Source organism: Salmo salar, chromosome ssa13 (genome assembly GCF_905237065.1).
Source record: "Salmo salar chromosome ssa13, Ssal_v3.1, whole genome shotgun sequence".
Classification (NCBI taxonomy): Eukaryota; Metazoa; Chordata; class Actinopteri; order Salmoniformes; family Salmonidae; genus Salmo; species Salmo salar.
In genome coordinates this window covers 86,579,308-86,597,127 of record NC_059454.1, presented here as the reverse complement: position 1 = coordinate 86,597,127, position 17,820 = coordinate 86,579,308, and the positions used below count along the sequence as shown (strand labels likewise).

General features: G+C 41.8%; 1 protein-coding gene across 6 annotated transcripts; it reads left to right on the top strand.

The window, feature by feature from the left end:
- The first annotated feature begins 255 nt into the window (after positions 1 to 255).
- On the top strand, positions 256 to 15,211 carry LOC106567772 (TBC1 domain family member 8B). Of its 6 annotated transcripts, XM_014137493.2 has the most exons (21): positions 256 to 877; positions 4,366 to 4,476; positions 4,702 to 4,820; positions 5,234 to 5,459; positions 5,634 to 5,874; positions 6,027 to 6,234; positions 6,335 to 6,502; positions 7,278 to 7,439; positions 7,618 to 7,768; positions 7,907 to 8,121; positions 8,218 to 8,335; positions 8,487 to 8,772; positions 8,949 to 9,081; positions 9,165 to 9,263; positions 9,357 to 9,425; positions 9,598 to 9,838; positions 9,976 to 10,041; positions 12,978 to 13,070; positions 13,361 to 13,408; positions 13,528 to 13,625; positions 13,806 to 15,211. In XM_014137493.2, exons 1-21 carry the CDS (start codon positions 751 to 753, stop codon positions 14,238 to 14,240), a joined length of 3,414 nt encoding a protein of 1,137 aa, XP_013992968.1. In that variant the 5' UTR covers positions 256 to 750; the 3' UTR covers positions 14,241 to 15,211. The 6 variants fall into 6 exon arrangements, 2 of the variants coding, with proteins under 2 accessions (XP_013992968.1, XP_013992970.1); XR_006758381.1 differs by lacking the exon at positions 13,806 to 15,211 and having other exon boundaries at positions 9,600 to 9,838; positions 13,528 to 13,589; XR_006758380.1 differs by lacking the exons at positions 12,978 to 13,070; positions 13,806 to 15,211 and adding an exon at positions 10,458 to 10,566 and having other exon boundaries at positions 13,528 to 13,589.
- Positions 15,212 to 17,820: the final 2,609 nt, after the last annotated feature.

Below are 17,820 nucleotides of genomic sequence, written 5' to 3'. Positions count from 1 at the left end.
CCAAACCAAATTAAGAAAACAATTTTTTTTAATTAAATAATAAATTTAATTGTTTTTTTTTTAAACTCTCTTTTGGGTCACTTTTGTTGACAATAAAAAGTTAATTTGTAGTTCTAAACATATTTAGGGTGTTTTTTACTCACTTTTTGTCACTCCCACGAGGAATTACATGCACATGGCCAATTATGCAAATTAGGTGATTACGTCATTTAGCGACTTTTCGGACAGCCAATAGCTACTTTCCTTACTAAGGAGTTGGCAACACTGGACTGAATGGAAGCGATAATTATTAGTTTTTTTACTCCGCTGTTCTCTGGAAGAAATTACCAGTCCTTACTGTCTGAGACCGAATCAAGACTGGTTTTACGCGAGACCGGTCTCGAGTATTACAACACTGGTGTTTATACTGTATACATCATTGTGCTTGACGCTCTAGTTATTATGTTGCAGTATTTGTTACAGTATTTTGCACTGTGAAGATATAACATTTGAATCTTTTCGACCGAGAAGGACTATGGGAAATCAAGTCAACAGTATCAAGCGAGCTCATTCTGGTGCATACACGCACCAATGTCAAGAAACTACAATCCCCAGAAGCCCTTGTATCGTTGACTTTGGCAAGGTTTCTGTGGACGTGGGAAAGGGTCTGCTCAACGCTCACAGAAACAAATGTCCATGGGTGTATGTTGCAATCGAAATGAACAGCCTTGACATGCACATTTGATTCAACATATATATGTGAATTAAAATATGTGGCTTAAACCTGAAGAGATATTGCTGAAAAATGCATTAAAGTTATGGGTGACAGAAAAAGGCAACGAATATTTCGTATTACAAAGGAGGCGAGGATATGGCGAAGGAGGAGGCGGTTTGACAGGTATGTGTTCTATGCATTGCTGGGCTGGTAAAACCTAGTGCCATTCTAGCAAAGTGTGCATGCCATCGGACAATGGTTCATATTTCCGGTCTATTTTCTAACGTCACCCTTCAGATCCTGTCATGTAATCATAAGGGTGGGAGGCAGACAATTCTCCAGATCCTCGTGTCAAATGGACAGGCTGGACCCCAAACGTTAGTTTAGATTGCAATAGGTATTGCAATTTAACAGTTTACAGCTGGGATATTCAACCGGGGTCCGCAGCGCCCAATGGGTCTGCGTAGGTACTGCAGGGGTTCGACAAAATGTTAGATTTGTTTGTGTGGATTTTTTTCCCCCCAATGTTTTTATAAATATTGCGTGCAACAACAGAGTAAACACATTTTGAATGACATACCTACAGTAGATCTTTTTTATTTTTCCACTCCTAATATTGACCAAATGACACTAATTGGTACCATTTACACTCACTGGAGTATCTGACATAGGCTATCAGTGCGAATAGGCTACCAGTACAGCAAGTGCTGCTGGTAAGCTTTCTTGACTCGGACAAAAAAAATTGTCAACACATGGCTAACCTTTACTTAAACAGCTGCTCTTAGCGAAAATGTGTTTAGAGTTGCCTTTCTAGCTAATAGGCAATGTTCGAGTTTACACGTCCTAATCCAAACTATCCACCAAATCTATTAATTTAAAAATGTTGATTACTTCTCCTTGCCATTATCATTCACCTGCTAACGGATGATGGTGTTCCCTGGGTCACCGGTTTTCCTGGGAGGGTGTCCCTAGACAAGAAAAGGTTGAAGACCCCTGGTTTATGGTATAGCCTGCCTACGATGCAGATTATTTACTTACTGACTAAGCCATCAACAAAATTGCCTCTGTTTAGGCTGCAAAACACTGTCACAACACTTGATGATGCTGTCAGAGATGTCTGTTGTTTTGGTACACACACACACACAAAATGACACAGTAGTGTCATATTGGGTTGCTGACATTTGCTTTAGCTTTATAGGTGGAGCAATATGCTATATTGAGGGCGCACAGCACTTCTGTATGATAATGTACTCGAGTATGATGCCCTAGAGAGGCAGAAGAGCCAGGTCAGTCCTCATCCATTCCACAGTCTCTGTCTGATCTACTGATTCCTAGCTTTTGAAATGGGATGATCCTGTTCGACATCATGAAAATAGTGTTTGTTGATCTTTGAGATCAATGCTGCCCTATTGTATAACACATTGATCCTCCTTCAACATGCAATTCAGCAGTCAGTGAACACGTTTACATGCGCACAGTGTTCCAGATAGTAGCTCATATCCCACTTAGTCTCATCTTAATCGGGATAAGCTGTTTACATGCACCTTTTGATATTTCATTTCTTACAGTAAAATTCTACAACAAATGTTGCTTTTTTTTCTTGGGAACAGGAGTGGGGAAATATTATTTCTTTCTTTCAACATCTCTTGAGAAAATGCGCATGTAATGTGTTATCTTTGACACTGTTATGCAAGCAGACAGTATTTCAACCACATAAAATATGTGCCCAAGATGAACTGGGGCGGCAGCGTAGCCTAGTGGTTAGAGCGTTGGACTAGTGACATAAAGGTTGCAAGTTTGAATCCCTGACCTGACAAGGTACAAATCTGTCGTTCTGCCCCTGAACAAGGCATTTAACCCACTGTTCCTAGGCCGTCATTGAAAATAAGAATTTGTTCTTAACTGACTTGCCTAGTTAAATAAAGGTGAAAAGTATTTTCATTTCCTTAACCGGTTAAAACCAATATTTTGCTCAGGACCAATCTGTTTTGGAGTTAATGTGTTTTCTCCCTGGTCCCTAAACAAACCAGACAACTTTACCGGTGTTAGATTACTAATGCATTCATTCTATCGATATAAGACATTATTCTGGTGAGCACTACTTTATTTACTCTTTTAGGGCAAAACAGTATGACAGAAGAGAAGCTACATGTATCTAACTATAGTTGACAAATGGCCTACCAAATGTCGGAGATTCTAAGCAGAAACGGTTTAGTACAGAGTAGCCTACCAGCAAAATAAATTATTATGGAATTATTGGTTTGAACTGCACAGGTAGCCTACTTTTTGAAGTGATTTGTTTAACAATCAGATAAAAACATCACATAACACTCTTGATGTGTGAAACTGAGCCTGCGCAAACCGCGAAAAACAACATCAAACAGGATAAGATGTTTACATGCCGCAGTATCTGTCTAAGATCAGTATATCCCAGGCATGTTATCCAGGTTTCTCATAACCGGGATACAAGCCTTTTCGGGTTATTGTAAACAGGATATGATGTTCATACGAGTCAACTCAAAACAGAATACTTGAGTATCCTGAATAATAGTGGGATATTGGTGTGCATGTAAACGTGGTCACATGCAATCAGTGAATGTCAGCTGTCCGTTTCCCAATAATAGTAGGTTTTCTTGCACATGGTCACACACAGCCTCTGACAAGCCAATTATCAGCTGTTGATCACAGTAATCCACTTGACTGAAACAGCATAGCTAACTTTCACATTTGCCACATCTCTAAAACAAAACAAATGGCAATCTGGTGGCCTTCTAGTCTATTGAAGCTGACGGTGCCAGTGGCTGTAGTCTACCGATAGTAATGGTAGATGTCTCTGTAAAAAAAAGAGGGACACTGAGAACACCATCTAGCTCTGTCCCTTAGAACATCAGAGCTATAATTACAGGTAATTAATGGGTTTGATGAAGTGGAACACAATAGCTTTCTCTTCTGACTGGGCTAATGATGGTGGAGGCCCCCCAGTGTCTGCTCTCCTCCTGTTCAACGTCTCCCCTGAAGCCCCCTCCAACTCAAGGATCTTTTTATCCTGAAGTATCCAGATGTAAATCTCAAATGGCCACAGGGCAGAGGGCAGGCTATTATTTAGGGATACCTGCTCGCTTAATTGGGCCCTTGCATATGCACAGGTTTTTACGTAGAAATTCTGCCAATCTTTTATAATGGATGATCTCTTGATAAAACTAACTCTGTAATCAGTTCATAGATGTGGTCTAGTCCACCAGCCGGCTATTAGTAGCAATTAACCTGAGGGTGAGGTTAAGGCCACTGTACAGCTGTGTCATGATTCCCCAGCCCAGCAGCCATAGATGCTGCTGATGCAGTCGGGCCGGAATAGCAGTAAAGGCCTAGCTCTGATCTTGTTAATAATTTATGTAGGCAACTACGGTCCTAGATAGGTAACACAACACTGTTGGTTTGAACCACGACAGGCAGGATACTTTAATGTGATGATAATCAGCACAATATCTGTTGAGTTTTCCACGATTCTATGTTACATGATTGATAACCCAGGTGGGAGGGCTGTTTTGTTTGCTAGATTCTGTACAATCAATAGGCATGAAATTGCCTCATGATTTTGAAATGTCTTATCATGCATGTATAATGTCTGACTGTTAATGGGAAGTATGATTTCTACTTACTTTTTTTGACAGGTCTTCTGGTTGGAACTCTTGATACAATGCTGGATTCCACGTCTAAGGTTGCTCCATTTCGCATTCTACACCAGACACCGGACTCTCAGATCTACTGGTCAATAGCATGTGGTGAGAGTTTTTGCTCTACATTTTCTCAACTATCTCCATTGTCAGAATAGCCACAAGTAAACATTAAAGGCTACAGTAATGTAATAACTACAATCATGTAATGACAACCTTTGAGGATTGTATTTTAGTCGACACTCATTTCCCATTTTGTGACAATAGATGGCTTAGTCATGCATAGTGTAAACAGTTTCCTTTCCATTGTGACTGAGTTTTCCCTGTGATTAGGTGGCACCAAGGAGGAGATCAACCAACACTGGGAGTGGCTGGAGAAGAACCTCATGAGAACCTTGTCTGTGTTTGACTCCAGCGATGACATCACCAGCTTTGTGCAGGGCAAGATCAGAGTAAGTAATCGCTACAGATAATTAAACGCATAGTTTACACAGACACCACTATTGTTGATCTCTGCCACTCTCACAGGGAGATGGAGGCCTCCTACAGACTTAATGATTTATTAATATAGTGAAGCCTACTGATGCAGCAAGTGCTTACTCTTTGAAAACAGTTGGTGGTGATTATGGTCTTTCACTGATTACTGTTTCTGATATGAAAACCTTTGACTGTTTATTGAAAGCTAAGAAAAGGATAGTAGGTTTGTAATAAAAATGTGAATTTAAGAAACGATATGATGCTAATTTATATGCCTTGACATAAATGTTACAGAATGGAGATGGCATGCTGACGTGTTTAGACTGCTAATTATATTTGTTTCTTTCAGTGACCATGAGAGAGATGTTGTCCTCTTCTCTCTATAAAGGGGCTGATTGCTGAGGAAGGGAAGGTGTCAGGCGTGCAGGAGGACGACCCTGAGAAGTTCCGTGAAGCACTGCTGAGGTTTGAGAAATGGTTTGACCTCCCTCAGAAGGAGAAGCTGGTCACCTACTACTCCTGTAGCTACTGGAGGGGCCGCGTGCCCTGCCAGGGCTGGCTCTACCTCAGCACCAACTTCCTGTCCTTCTACTCATATCTGCTGGGCTCCGAGGGTGAGACGAGACAGAAACCTGAACAAGCCCTCACTGTTGACTAACAGTCACTTAAATGCAGGAACTGTCAGGCTTCATCCATTTACTTGTATTTGGATACAATATTATTATCATTCCATGTCATGACAGAATGGCAGTGAGTTAATCATTAAAGATCATCTATTTCCTCTTCAGTGAAGCTGGTAGTCTCGTGGAATGAGATCTGGAGGCTGGAGAAAACGTCCAATGTCATTCTGACGGAGAGCATTCATGTTTTGGCCAATGGGGAGGACCACTACTTCTCGATGTTCCTGCACCTCAGTGAGACCTTTCTGATCATGGAGCAACTTGCTGACTACTCCATCAAACGCCTATTTGATAAGGAGACCTTCCAGGAAGAGCCCTCCCTCTCAGACCCACTACAGATCACCAAGAGGCATACTGCCTGTCACTTCTTTTTTACTCATATTTGACAGTTATTTCAGGACACCATAGTGAATGGAGATGATATTATTATTTTGTTTACTACCTCCATGCTCTCAAGCTGTCCTCCTTTTTTCACTACTTTTCTTTTTTGCTCTCCTTCAGAGGCTTGGAAACTAATGCTAGGAATGAGCAATTCCGGGCCTTCTTCAGGCTGCCTAAAGAGGAGAACCTGCTGGAGGTTTATGAGAGCTTCCTATGGGTTCCATTCAGCCACTACAACACGCTTGGGAAGATCTGTCTGTCTGAGAGCTACCTGTGTTTCGCTAGCCAGGATGGCAGCCAGTGCCACGTCATCATCCCCATGAGAGAGGCAAGACACAGCGCACTACCTTGACACTCAACTAATTTAATAACCTCTGTGGCTCAGTGGTTTTGCTCAATGTTGTTGACCCAAACACCTATCCTTGCAGGTGATTGGTGTGGAGAAGCCGGACCGTAGCAGCAGGGCTTTGACTGTGTGTGTGCGGGGTAAGAGGGCTCTGAGGTTCTCTGAAGTTCGGGACTTTGACCGTCTCAGCAATGCAATCAGCAGGAGGTGTGGGATGACTGCCAGTCCTCAACACTCTGCATCAACTGAGGTGACTAACTTCCTGTTTTGAACCTTTTTACTGCTAGGTCTCTGCCCCAAAGGCACAATTCCAGTTCGTCTGCAACCCTCCAAATGTGTCTAAGGGGGCTTTCACATCAAATTGGTTAAAGCGTTTTTTCCTCACTCTGGTGCATTTAACCCCTTGGTTCGGTTCATTTGAACTGGTGTGAACACTAACTGCACTCGGGAGCGCACCAAACAATGCACCGTGCTTCTCTCAAAAAGGGTGATCTCAGTCCATTTCCATTCGTACCGTGGTGTGTTTCACTGCAGGTGTGAACGCAATTTGGACCAAGCACAGGAAAAGAAGCAGAGATGTGCAGTATTATTGGTTGTTTGACTATGAGGATTTGAGAAAATGCACGCGTTATCAGAACTTGGTTTCTCTGAAACATTTGTGAGTAGCAGCACATTTATGAGCACATCCTATGCAGATTAAGGTAGACCGGGGCTATCCAGGGGATATAGGCTACTGAATATATTCACTGCACGTTGTAGTTAGAGCAACTATTGCTCTATTTTCCTCCCAAATGTTGTTGGAAGACCAAAACTAAAGTATTGTAACGATTGGCTGGGACACACAAGTGATGATCATAGATGGATTTAACATGAGCATTTTTGCCTAGTGAACAAAATACTTGCATGAACATGTTAGTTCGTTTGACATTTGGCAGTGTGTAACCAACTGGACCAAATGTAAAAATATCTGCCAGGCTATAATTGCTGCCATTCAAAACAAACTGTGGGTTCACTGTGCCTTGCAGGGTATCAGAAGGGAGTGCCAAAACCTCATCAATCACTTTGAGGACAACCCAGAGGAGGTGGCTATGATGGTGGGACAGAAGGAGAGCAGCAAGGCCGTCAGCAATGAGGCCCTCATGACTGTGTTCCACCCCCAAGATGCTGAAAACCTGGATGCCAAAATGGTGGGATTTTACTCTAAAATATGACCTCTCCTAATATGAAGAAATATAAAATTTCTGGTTTCTCTAGGAGTGCTGTATTTTCCACCCAGTGTGAGAATGTGCTCTCCTTGTACTGTCTAGGTGTCTCAGCCTTGACAGCTCATTTCTTATTCTGCTGTTTCATCTCTGTGCCTGACAGCTAAAGGAGAAGATGAAGGAGCAGTCATGGAACATCCACTTCTCAGAGTATGGCCGTGGCACCAGTATGTTCTGTACCAAGAAGACACGAGACCTGATTGTGCGTGGCGTCCCTGAGGCCTTAAGAGGAGAACTCTGGATGCTCTTCTCAGGTTCTGTTTGATATGGATCTTTCACTGTTATTTGGCTCATATGTCTCCTTCACTGATGTGTAAAAGTGTGGTGTCTTTAATGTTTTGCAATATGTGTTTTGTTTAAATATGGTGTGGTGTTTTGTCTTGGTACCATAGGTGCAGTCAATGACATGGCCATTAACCCTGGGTATTACAGTGAGATAGTGGATCAGTCTCTGGGGACCAGCACCCTTGCCACTGATGAGATAGAGCGAGACCTGCACCGCTCCCTACCAGAGCACCCTGCCTTCCAGAGCGACACAGGCATCTCTGCCCTGCGCAGAGTCCTCACTGCATATGCCTACAGGAACCCCAAAATCGGCTATTGCCAGGTGCTAAGCTAGAAACCCCTATAACACTTTCCTGCGTTCTTTCTTTCAAAAAGCTCATAGGCATCTTTACATCTATCCTCCTTTTCTCTTGTGAAGGCCATGAACATCCTGACGTCGGTCCTGTTGCTCTATGCTAAAGAGGAGGAGGCTTTCTGGCTGCTAGTGGCCATCTGTGAGAGGATGCTGCCTGACTACTTTAACCGCAGGATCATTGGTGAGAGACGCAGCTGAATAACAATATCATTTTTAGTGTTGCATCACATTAAATATATGCAGTGTACGTGTGTTTGATACTAAATACCTAGCTTACACTTTCTCCCATAACTGCTATAAATCCTGTTTACAAATATCTTGTATTTCCTCAGGTGCCCTGGTGGACCAGGCGGTGTTTGAGGAGCTGATCCGAATGCACCTCACCCAGCTGACAGAGCACATGACAGACCTGACCTTCTTCTCCTCTGTGTCCCTGTCCTGGTTCCTCACCCTGTTTATCAGCGTCCTGCCCATAGAGAGTGCTGTCAACGTGGTCGACTGCTTCTTCTACGACGGCATCAAAGCCATCCTGCAGCTGGGCCTGGCTGTGCTCGACTACAACATGGAGGGCCTGATCAGCTCCAATGACGACGCTGAGGCAGTCACCATCCTCAGCAAGTGAGTGTCAACACAGAGAGGGCGAGACCTGAAGGTCAACTGAATTGGTTATTTCAAAGTACTGTATTAGGTTCATGATGAATTGTGAAGTAACAATATCCAAAACAGTGAGTTAATTCTACAGGAATTCCCATCTTGTTAATGTTACTTAACTGCTGCTCTGTTTGCCCTGGCAGGTTTTTCGATAATGTGACCAATAAGGACAGTCCTCTACCACAAACAGTGCAGCAAAACTCAGTGGGGAACAACGACAAAGCATCATCCCTCTCCAAGGTGGACATCAGTGATCTCATCAAAGAAGCCTATGAGGTACTGTAACGGTCAGAGTTGCTAGGACTGACCCCATGTCTCAATGTCAGGCTTGTCATTTAGCCTTTTTAATTTGCTTATAGAAATATGGAGACATGAAATCAGAGGAAGTAGAGCGCATGCGGAAAAGAAACAAACTGTATGTAATCCAAACATTAGAGGATACGACGAAACAAAATGTGGTGAGTGGCACATCCCCAAACTTCCATTGCAACATTTTGGCATTGTTTATGACAATATGATGTAGGATTAATTGAGATTTACTTTTTCCTCAGCTACGGGTAGTTTCACAAGAAGTAAAGTTCAGTCCTTCCCAGCTTGATAACCTTTATGCATTGTTCAAGGTATCACAATCACTCTTTTCAAATAATAATATACTACTGCATACTGTAAACTACATGCATTAATATTCCTTCTCATAGACACAGAGTTGACACGACTGGCATGAAAAATGGAAATGTGTTGAAAATAGACAGATTTAACTGCTGGAAATTGAGTACTTCAATGTGTTTCCAGAGGCAACATTTCCTCAGCTGCTACTGGACGATGAACAGCCCAGTGCTGCTGCACCACGACCCCAGCCTGGCCTATCTGGAGCAGTACCAGCTGGGCTTCCATCAGTTCAGGCTGCTCTTCACCCTCCTGGAACCCTGGTCCCTCTGCAGCGGCAACGATGCCCTCTTCCTCTGGGCCTTCCGCCTGCTGGATGAGAACCAGGATGGCCTTGTCAACTTCAAAGAGTTCTGCTGTGCCCTGGGTAAGGCTAGACCAGTGCTCTGATGCATTGCTACAGGTCTATGATCGCTGTTTTCACCATTATCTGTGGGAACGGTATGTCACATCTAATCCAGCATCAACCTTATGCAATTTTTCATGCAAATGTTCTTTCTGCAGACATTTTGTACAGCGGCACTTTCACCAACAAACTGAAATTCCTGTTCAAGCTTCATCAGCCACCAGGTAAGTAAGATCACCAGAAACTGCATAAGCACCTTCTCTCTCACTTGTCATTCTATGTCCATGATACTTTTGATCTGTATTCCTTCTGCTTGAATACATCATTTAGAATAAAAAACAAATCTGACTCCCAATTCGCCAGGTTGCAGTTGTAAATGAGAACTTGTTCTCAACTAGCCTACCTGGTTAAATAAAGGTGAAATAAAAAATAAAGGGTTGCAAAAGGTCGGAAACTTTCCGGTAAATTAAGTTAAGTCCTGGAAGTTAAGTCCTCGAATTTTGCTTAAATTCATCAAAAAAGTTACCTTAAAACAGTGAACCTTTTTTGTGGGATATACATAAGGAAATTCTAGGTCTTGTGGCATATTTTGGTTAAACTATCCCCAATTCAATGGAATTGCAACCCTCTGCATGCACAGTGCACTCTTCCATCACATGTAGAGCTGATTCACAAGATCTTGCACACAAATGAGATGCAATTGAGCCCAAACTACTACACTGTCTGAGACAAGGACTACATGCTTTCTGGTAAGTTTTGATTACAATACTGGGTGTGGTGAATAGATTTTATGACATACATGATTTTTTTGTTAACTAGTAAATAGTCGCCTACAGCAAAGTGTGTTTAAATAATTTCTAACTTGTTAACAATTTCTGCTAGTTAGTTTTTGCCACCATGTGGGTTTTGGCTTGCTTGAGCCTGCTAACTGAGGAGTGTTAATTTGTTTCCATACATGTTTCATTTTAAAACATGTATCTTACAAAGGAGTTGTTTAACTACTTAACTATTTATCTGTACATGGAATTGTATTCTTTTTTTTGCAATTTTTTTTTCCTATCTTTACAGGAAAATGCCACAGGCACTATCTGATGTGTGGAGACATTTCACTGCAGCTAATGTAGAAGGAAAAGCTGTGTGCAGTTGCAAATACTGTGCCAAATCATATGTGAAGATTGCAACAAAGATGCAGAATCATCTGACCAAGCGCATAAAGTGCCCTCAGCGCTCACAACAAGCATCCTCTGACAAAAGTCCCTCTACTTCTATTCGTGGTGAAAATGATGAATCAGACTCCTTATCAATAGCAACAGCTCATGGTCCTCCTGGAATCAGAAGTTTTTTTGACTCAATTGATGAACGTAGTCAGAGAAATGCTGATGAATGTCTTGCTTGAGCTCTGTATGCAACTGCTTCACCTCTGATGCTCACAGGCAATGTGTATTGGAAGAGATTTCTGAATGTTCTTCGCCCAGCATACATCGCTCCAACCAGACATGCTTTATCTACTCATTTGCTGGATGCAGAGTTAAACAGAGTTCAAGTGAAGGTCAAGCAAATCATAGAGAAAGCAGACTGTATTGCAATCATCTCTGATGGGTGGTCGAATGTTCGTGGGCAAGGAATAATTAACTACATCATCTCCACCCCTCAACCAGTATTCTACAAGAGCACAGACACCAGGGACAACAGACACACCAGTCTCTACATTGCAGATGAGCTGAAGGCAGTCATCAATGACCTTGGACCCCAGAAGGTATTTGCACTGGTGACAGACAATGCTGCGAACATGAAGGCTGCTTGGTCTAAAGTGGAGGAGTCCTACCCTCACATCACACCCAAGGGCTGTGCTGCTCATGCATTGAATCTGCTCCTCAAGGCCATCATGGCACTGAAAACAATGGATACTCTACAAGAGAGCCAAGGAAATGGTTAGGTATGTGAAGGGTCATCAAGTTATAGCAGCAATCTACCTCACCAAGCAAAGTGAGAAGAATAAGAGCACCACATTGAAACTGCCCAGCAACACCCATTGGGGTGGTGTTGTCATCATGTTTGACAGTCTCCTGGAGGGGAAGGAGTCTCTCCAAGAAATGGCCATATCACAGTCTGCCGATATGGACAGCCCCATCAAGAGGGTCCTCCTGGATGATGTATTTTGGGAGAGAGTGGTAAGCAGCCTGAAACTCCTGAAACCTATAGCAGTAGCCATTGCACAGATTGAGGGAGACAATGCCATCCTGTCTGATGTTCAGACTCTGCTTGCAGAGAAGAAATCTTTACTGCCCTGCCCACTTCACTGTTGCTCCAAGCAGAGGAAACTGTAGTTCTGAAATACATCAAAAAGCATGAAGACTTCTGCCTGAAGCCCATACACGCCGCAGCGCACATGTTGCACCCCAAGTATGCTGGCAAGAGCATCCTGTCTGGTGCAGAGATCAACAAGGCCTATGGGGCTTTTTGAGCCTGACAACGAGCCATCCTCATCAAGGTTGGAATGTGACCGTGAAGATAAGGCCTCAGTCTGATGTTTAAGAGGTGGATATTGAGGAGGTCCAGGGAAAAGACATGGAAGCCTGAGAGGAAGACAATCAAAGCTTTAGTTTCTAGACTATCATTTTACAGATGTATGTTTAAAAAAAAATTGTGAGATGCGATGGATTATTGGCGATCATTCAATATTCCCTTTTGTTGTTCAGTGAAATCATCCCATGTGAAGAGTCAACTCTTCTAATTAAAGTTAAATTCATAACACATTTTTTATTTTATTTTTCCTATTGGAAGGATTTAATAATTTGCAATTATGTCTACTTATGATAAGGTAGAAGGTTTATGTTTATGTCTCCATGTATGGTAAATATATCCAATGCAAAAAAAAAATCTACATTTTAAATGGCATTAATATTAATTTGCATATATTTCCATTAATTACCATATATTTCCGTTAATTCCCAAGGAAAGTTTCCACCTCTGAATATTCCCCAAAATGTGCAACCCTACTCCCAGTACAGTTTTGCTGTAAACGATGCCCTTCTAATTTCAACTGTACTGTATATTTCGTGCTACTCTTCTACTCGCCAGCTAATCTCTTTGTTAACTGTTCCTTACGTCTGTCCCTACAGTAATGTTGCATGCTCTCACAGACAATGTCGTCTTCTAGCTTTCACAGGGAGTCCTTTCCACTCAAAGGGCCAAAGACTTCCTCACTTTATTCCAATGACTGACGACCTATCCCACTTGAGTCGATTGACTGGTCAGCTTGCTTTGCTCTTTTCTTTCTCTGCTCTAACCATTTCACTATTGGCTTCTCTGTGCTTTTCTCTTTGGTAAATGCTCATCTGTCTGTTTGTCTTTAACAATTTCTTAAGTTGGTCTCTTTTGTCATGTACAATTTGTTTCACTACGATCTAGTTATGTGTTCTTGTAGACAAGGTTTATATATGATATAAATTCTAACTGGTTATGGTTTAGTATAGCAAAATGTACTTTACAGTTACTGTATGACTTCCTTTGACTTAAATGAATGTACTTTACACTATGTAGTGTCTGATCTCCCAGAAGATGGCGTGATCAGGAAAAGCCCTGAAAGAGGTAATTTATTTGGCCTGTCTCTTTTTCTCTTTTACCAAGCTCTTCACAATATTGCTAATTTAAACAGATTATCGTTGTACACATGACCCATTTGTGTCTGAAAACTGCACTTTCCACAGGCAAAGGGAAAGTGGATCTGCAGGCCTACCTGAAACAATGGCAAGATGAGATACTAAAGAAAGAGGAGAGCATCAAGGATTTACCCAGGATTAACCAGGTAGATACACCCATATCTAGGTTAACATGTCGTCAATCAGGTGAATATGCAATGCAGATGTCTTTCCAACAGATCAACTTTGAACAATTTAATCCACATGTTATGTCATTACTTTATGCAAAAACCAACACAATAACAAAATCTTAAAATTGTATTCAGCCCTTTTTTTTATGTTGTCAGGCTCAGTTCATCCAGTTCTCCAAAACGCTCTACAACCTGTTCCATGGTGACCCAGAAGAGGAGTCTCTGTACCGTGCTGTGGCTCGAGTCACCAGTCTTCTGCTGAGGATGGAAGAAGTAGGGCGCAGGCTCCAGGAGCCCACCAGCCCCCAGAAGTCCACCACTAGCCCCACCCAGGCTGCCCTAGAGGGGGCTCTACTCGACAGGGAGGCCTGCAGCACCCCTGAGAGAAGCTCAGACACCCCTAGCGCTACCATCACCCTGGAGGCAGGCTCCATCCCACAGGAGGTGGAGTGGTCATTCGCCTTTGAGCAGATCTTGGCATCGCTGCTCAACGAGCCTGTCCTTGTGCGCTTCTTTGAGAGGCCTGTGGACATTCAGGCCCGACTGGACTATGCCAAGGGTGCTCAGTTGAAAGCAAAGACAAACAAGTGAACTGAAGGATAAACTGTGGTTCTTAACTTCTCAAAGCCATTAAGTCTCTATGTTCACTATTCTCTACAGTTCTTTCTCCGCCTGGTCAGGTAACAGGAGTATATTCTAAGCCAACCCTGTTCACTGTAACCAAACGCAAGGAAAACACTTGTAGAGAAAACATTCACACCTTTTAACGCCTATAGATTCCAGTTGTATCTTGTTGATTCATTGTTTTAGTCCTGTCATCTGCACACCAGAAAACCTGCTCAAGCATCTTGCTTCTATGTGTCAAAGTGTTTTTTCTCATGCAGCCTTACATCACTTAGCTAATTTTTTTAGAAACACCAGGCTTTCAAATTGGGGTGAGCGTGATCAGTTGACTTGTGTGGAATATGTAGGGAGCAGCAACACACTCCAGGGTAATCACTTGAAGTCAATCATTGCATGAAACCAGCACATGTAGATGGGATAGATAATTGTATGAGACCTTTACTGTTGCTCATCCATAATTATGCAATGAATTAAACCTAGAATGGAGAGATGAAAGAGACACTACTATGTTATTGTATTTCTGGGTTTACTTTGTAATGACGGGATATGGCCAATTTATTTCTGGTCAATTTGTGGAGAGGGGCTTTTGAAAAACGATGGGACCACTACTTGCTAAAGGCCCAAGGCCGATTGTTGGAATTCTACATTTCAGTTTTTTTACAACCTCTATTATGCTTTTGACTTCAAATCCATTTGTTTTGTTGAAGTATCATGAGTGAGGGAAGAAGAGCATGTTGTCATTGCCATTTCAAATCACTTTCAGGACACAAACTAAAAACAAATTGGATAGTTGCAGTTGAGGCAACCACTGTTGTCAAATGAGGACATTGTGCAATATTCTTGTATCTACTACTGTCTGAGTCTTTAAGGGAAATTAAGTAATGTGTATATATAATTTGATACACAGAGGAATGGACAATAAACATGTGTTATGATTATGTTCTCTTTTGATTGATGTATAGTTTAATTGATTTGCAAAGGGATTACTAAATATTTTTCAGAGTAAATGTTATATTCATTTTTTTTATCATGTCTTGTAAAAGGAAATTCTTGTTGTTTGATTATATTTGTGAGACAGAAGATAAAATGATTTGATAGGTGTAACTGGTAGTGTGGCCTGTTACACATTCCTTTATATATCGTTTTCCTTTTTTGAAGTCCTTTACAGCATGAAACTGTGCATGGGCATGGATACCTTATGATGATACAGTGAGGGAAAAAAGTATTTGATCTCCTGCTGATTTTGTACGTTTGCCCACTGACAAAGAAATGATCAGTCTATAATTTTAATGGTAGGTTTATTTGAACAGTGAGAGACAGAATAACAACAAAAAAATCCAGAAAAACACATGTCAAAAAATGTATAAATTGATTTGCATTTTAATGAGGGAAATAAGTATTTGACCCCCTCTGCAAAACATTACTTAGTACTTGGTGGCAAAACCCTTGTTGGCAATCACAGAGGTCAGACGTTCTTGTAGTTGGCCACCAGGTTTGCACACATCTCAGGAGGGAATTTGTCCCACTCCTCATTGCAGATCTTCTCCAAGTCATTAAGGTTTCGAGGCTGACGTTTGGCAACACGAACCTTCAGCTCCCTCCACAGATTTTCTGTGGGATTAAGGTCTGGAGACTGGCTAGGCCACTCCAGGACCTTAATGTGCTTCTTCTTGAGCCACTCCTTTGTTGCCTTGGCTGTGTGTTTTGGGTCATTGTCATGCTGGAATACCCATCCACGACCCATTTTCAATGCCCTGGCTGAGGGAAGGAGGTTCTCACCCAAGATTTGACGGTACATGGCCCAGTCCATCATCCCTTTGATGCGGTGAAGTTGTCCTGTCCCCTTAGCAGAAAAACACCCCCAAAGCATAATGTTTCCACCTCCATGTTTGATGGTGGGGATGATGTTCTTGGGGTCATAGGCAGCATTCCTCCTCCAAACACGGCGAGTTGAGTTGATGTCAAACAGCTCCATTTTGGTCTCATCTGACCACAACACTTTCACCCAGTTGTCCTCTGAATCATTCAGATGTTCATTGGCAAACTTCAGACGGGCATGTATATGTGCTTTCTTGAGCAGGGGGACCTTGCTGGCGCTGCAGGATTTCAGTCCTTCACGGCGTAGTGTGTTACCAATTGTTTTCTTGGTGACTATGTTTACAGCTGCCTTGAGATCATTGAGAAGATCCTCCCATGTAGTTCTGGGCTGATTCCTCACCGTTCTCATGATCATTGCAACTCCACGAAGGGAGATCTTGCATGGAGCCCCAGGTTGAGGGAGATTGACAGTTCTTTTGTGTTTCTTCCATTTGCGAATAATCGCACCAGCTGTTGTCACCTTCTCACCAAGCTGCTTGGCGATGGTCTTGTAGCCCTTTCCAGCCTTGTGTAGGTCTACAATCTTGTCCCTGACATCCTTGGAGAGCTCTTTGGTCTTGGCCATGGTGGAGAGTTTGGAATCTGATTGATTGATTGCTTCTGGCTCCCAGGTGTCTTTTATACAGGTAACAAGCTGAGATTAGGAGCACTCCCTTTAAGAGTGTGCTCCAAATTAATCTCAGCTCGTTACCTGTATAAAAGACACTTGGGAGCCAGAAATCTTTCTGATTGACAGGGGGTCAAATATTTATTTCCCTCATTAAAATGCAAATCAATTTATAACATTTTTGACATGCGTTTTTCTGGATTTTTTTTGTTATTCTGTCTCTCACTGTTCAAATAAACCTACCATTTAAAATTATAGACTGATCATTTCTTTGTCAGTGGGCAAACGTACAAAATCAGCAGCGGATCAAATACTTTTTTCCCTCACTGTAACTAATCATTCCAAATGCAACACAGTTGGTTCTGAATGACTTACTTTATTTCTTGGTTTGATGTGGTGTACTATAAAATGCAGAATTTTTGTCAAATTGATTATTGAAAAAACCTGCTTCAATGTCCTCTGTGTAGTATGGATATTTATATTTTACATAAGCAGTTATAAATGTTTATTTTTTTCAAAATTTGTCCGTCAGGAAAAGGACAGCTGAGCAACTTTTACATGGTTTGTATTTTCTGTATTTGAGCGTTCTTCCTCAGTGCCATCTGCGTGCAAAATCAAACCTTGCTGTTATATTATAGTCTCTTAAATAGACCCCCTATCCCACAGCAATAATCACTTGGCTTAGTAAATATTTCTAAAATGCTGTTCCTTGTTATAATAGCTGCTAAGATGAATATACGTATTTGTCACTTTAAAGCCTTTACTTGACAGCACAATATCGTAAAATATAGAGGTAGCTACTCTGCATTTTTTTTAAATCAATATAGTTAAGTTATAAGAGCCCATATTCATTGGAGAACAAGTGTTAGTGTTGGAAATTAGCAGTTTACTCTTTACATTACATTAGTGGTGACTTGAGTGGGAAGTTAAATTCACCTGTGAACAAGTTAACTAAATGAAAGTCTATTAAAATATTTGCAGGGCAATTGCCATTTGAAATGCCACAATTCTCCATTTATAGATTGTTGTGGACTACACTCACATTTAGAAATAAAGAGATTG

Bases quoted from the DNA above. Each gene is read 5' to 3' on its own strand.
- LOC106567772 (XM_014137493.2), top strand. From the start codon at position 751: ATGTGGCTTAAACCTGAAGAGATATTGCTGAAAAATGCATTAAAGTTA. The intron at 7,440-7,617 runs GTGGGATTTTAC...TGTGCCTGACAG, and splicing joins AAAACCTGGATGCCAAAATG to CTAAAGGAGAAGATGAAGGA. The intron at 8,122-8,217 runs GTGCTAAGCTAG...TCTCTTGTGAAG, and splicing joins CCAAAATCGGCTATTGCCAG to GCCATGAACATCCTGACGTC.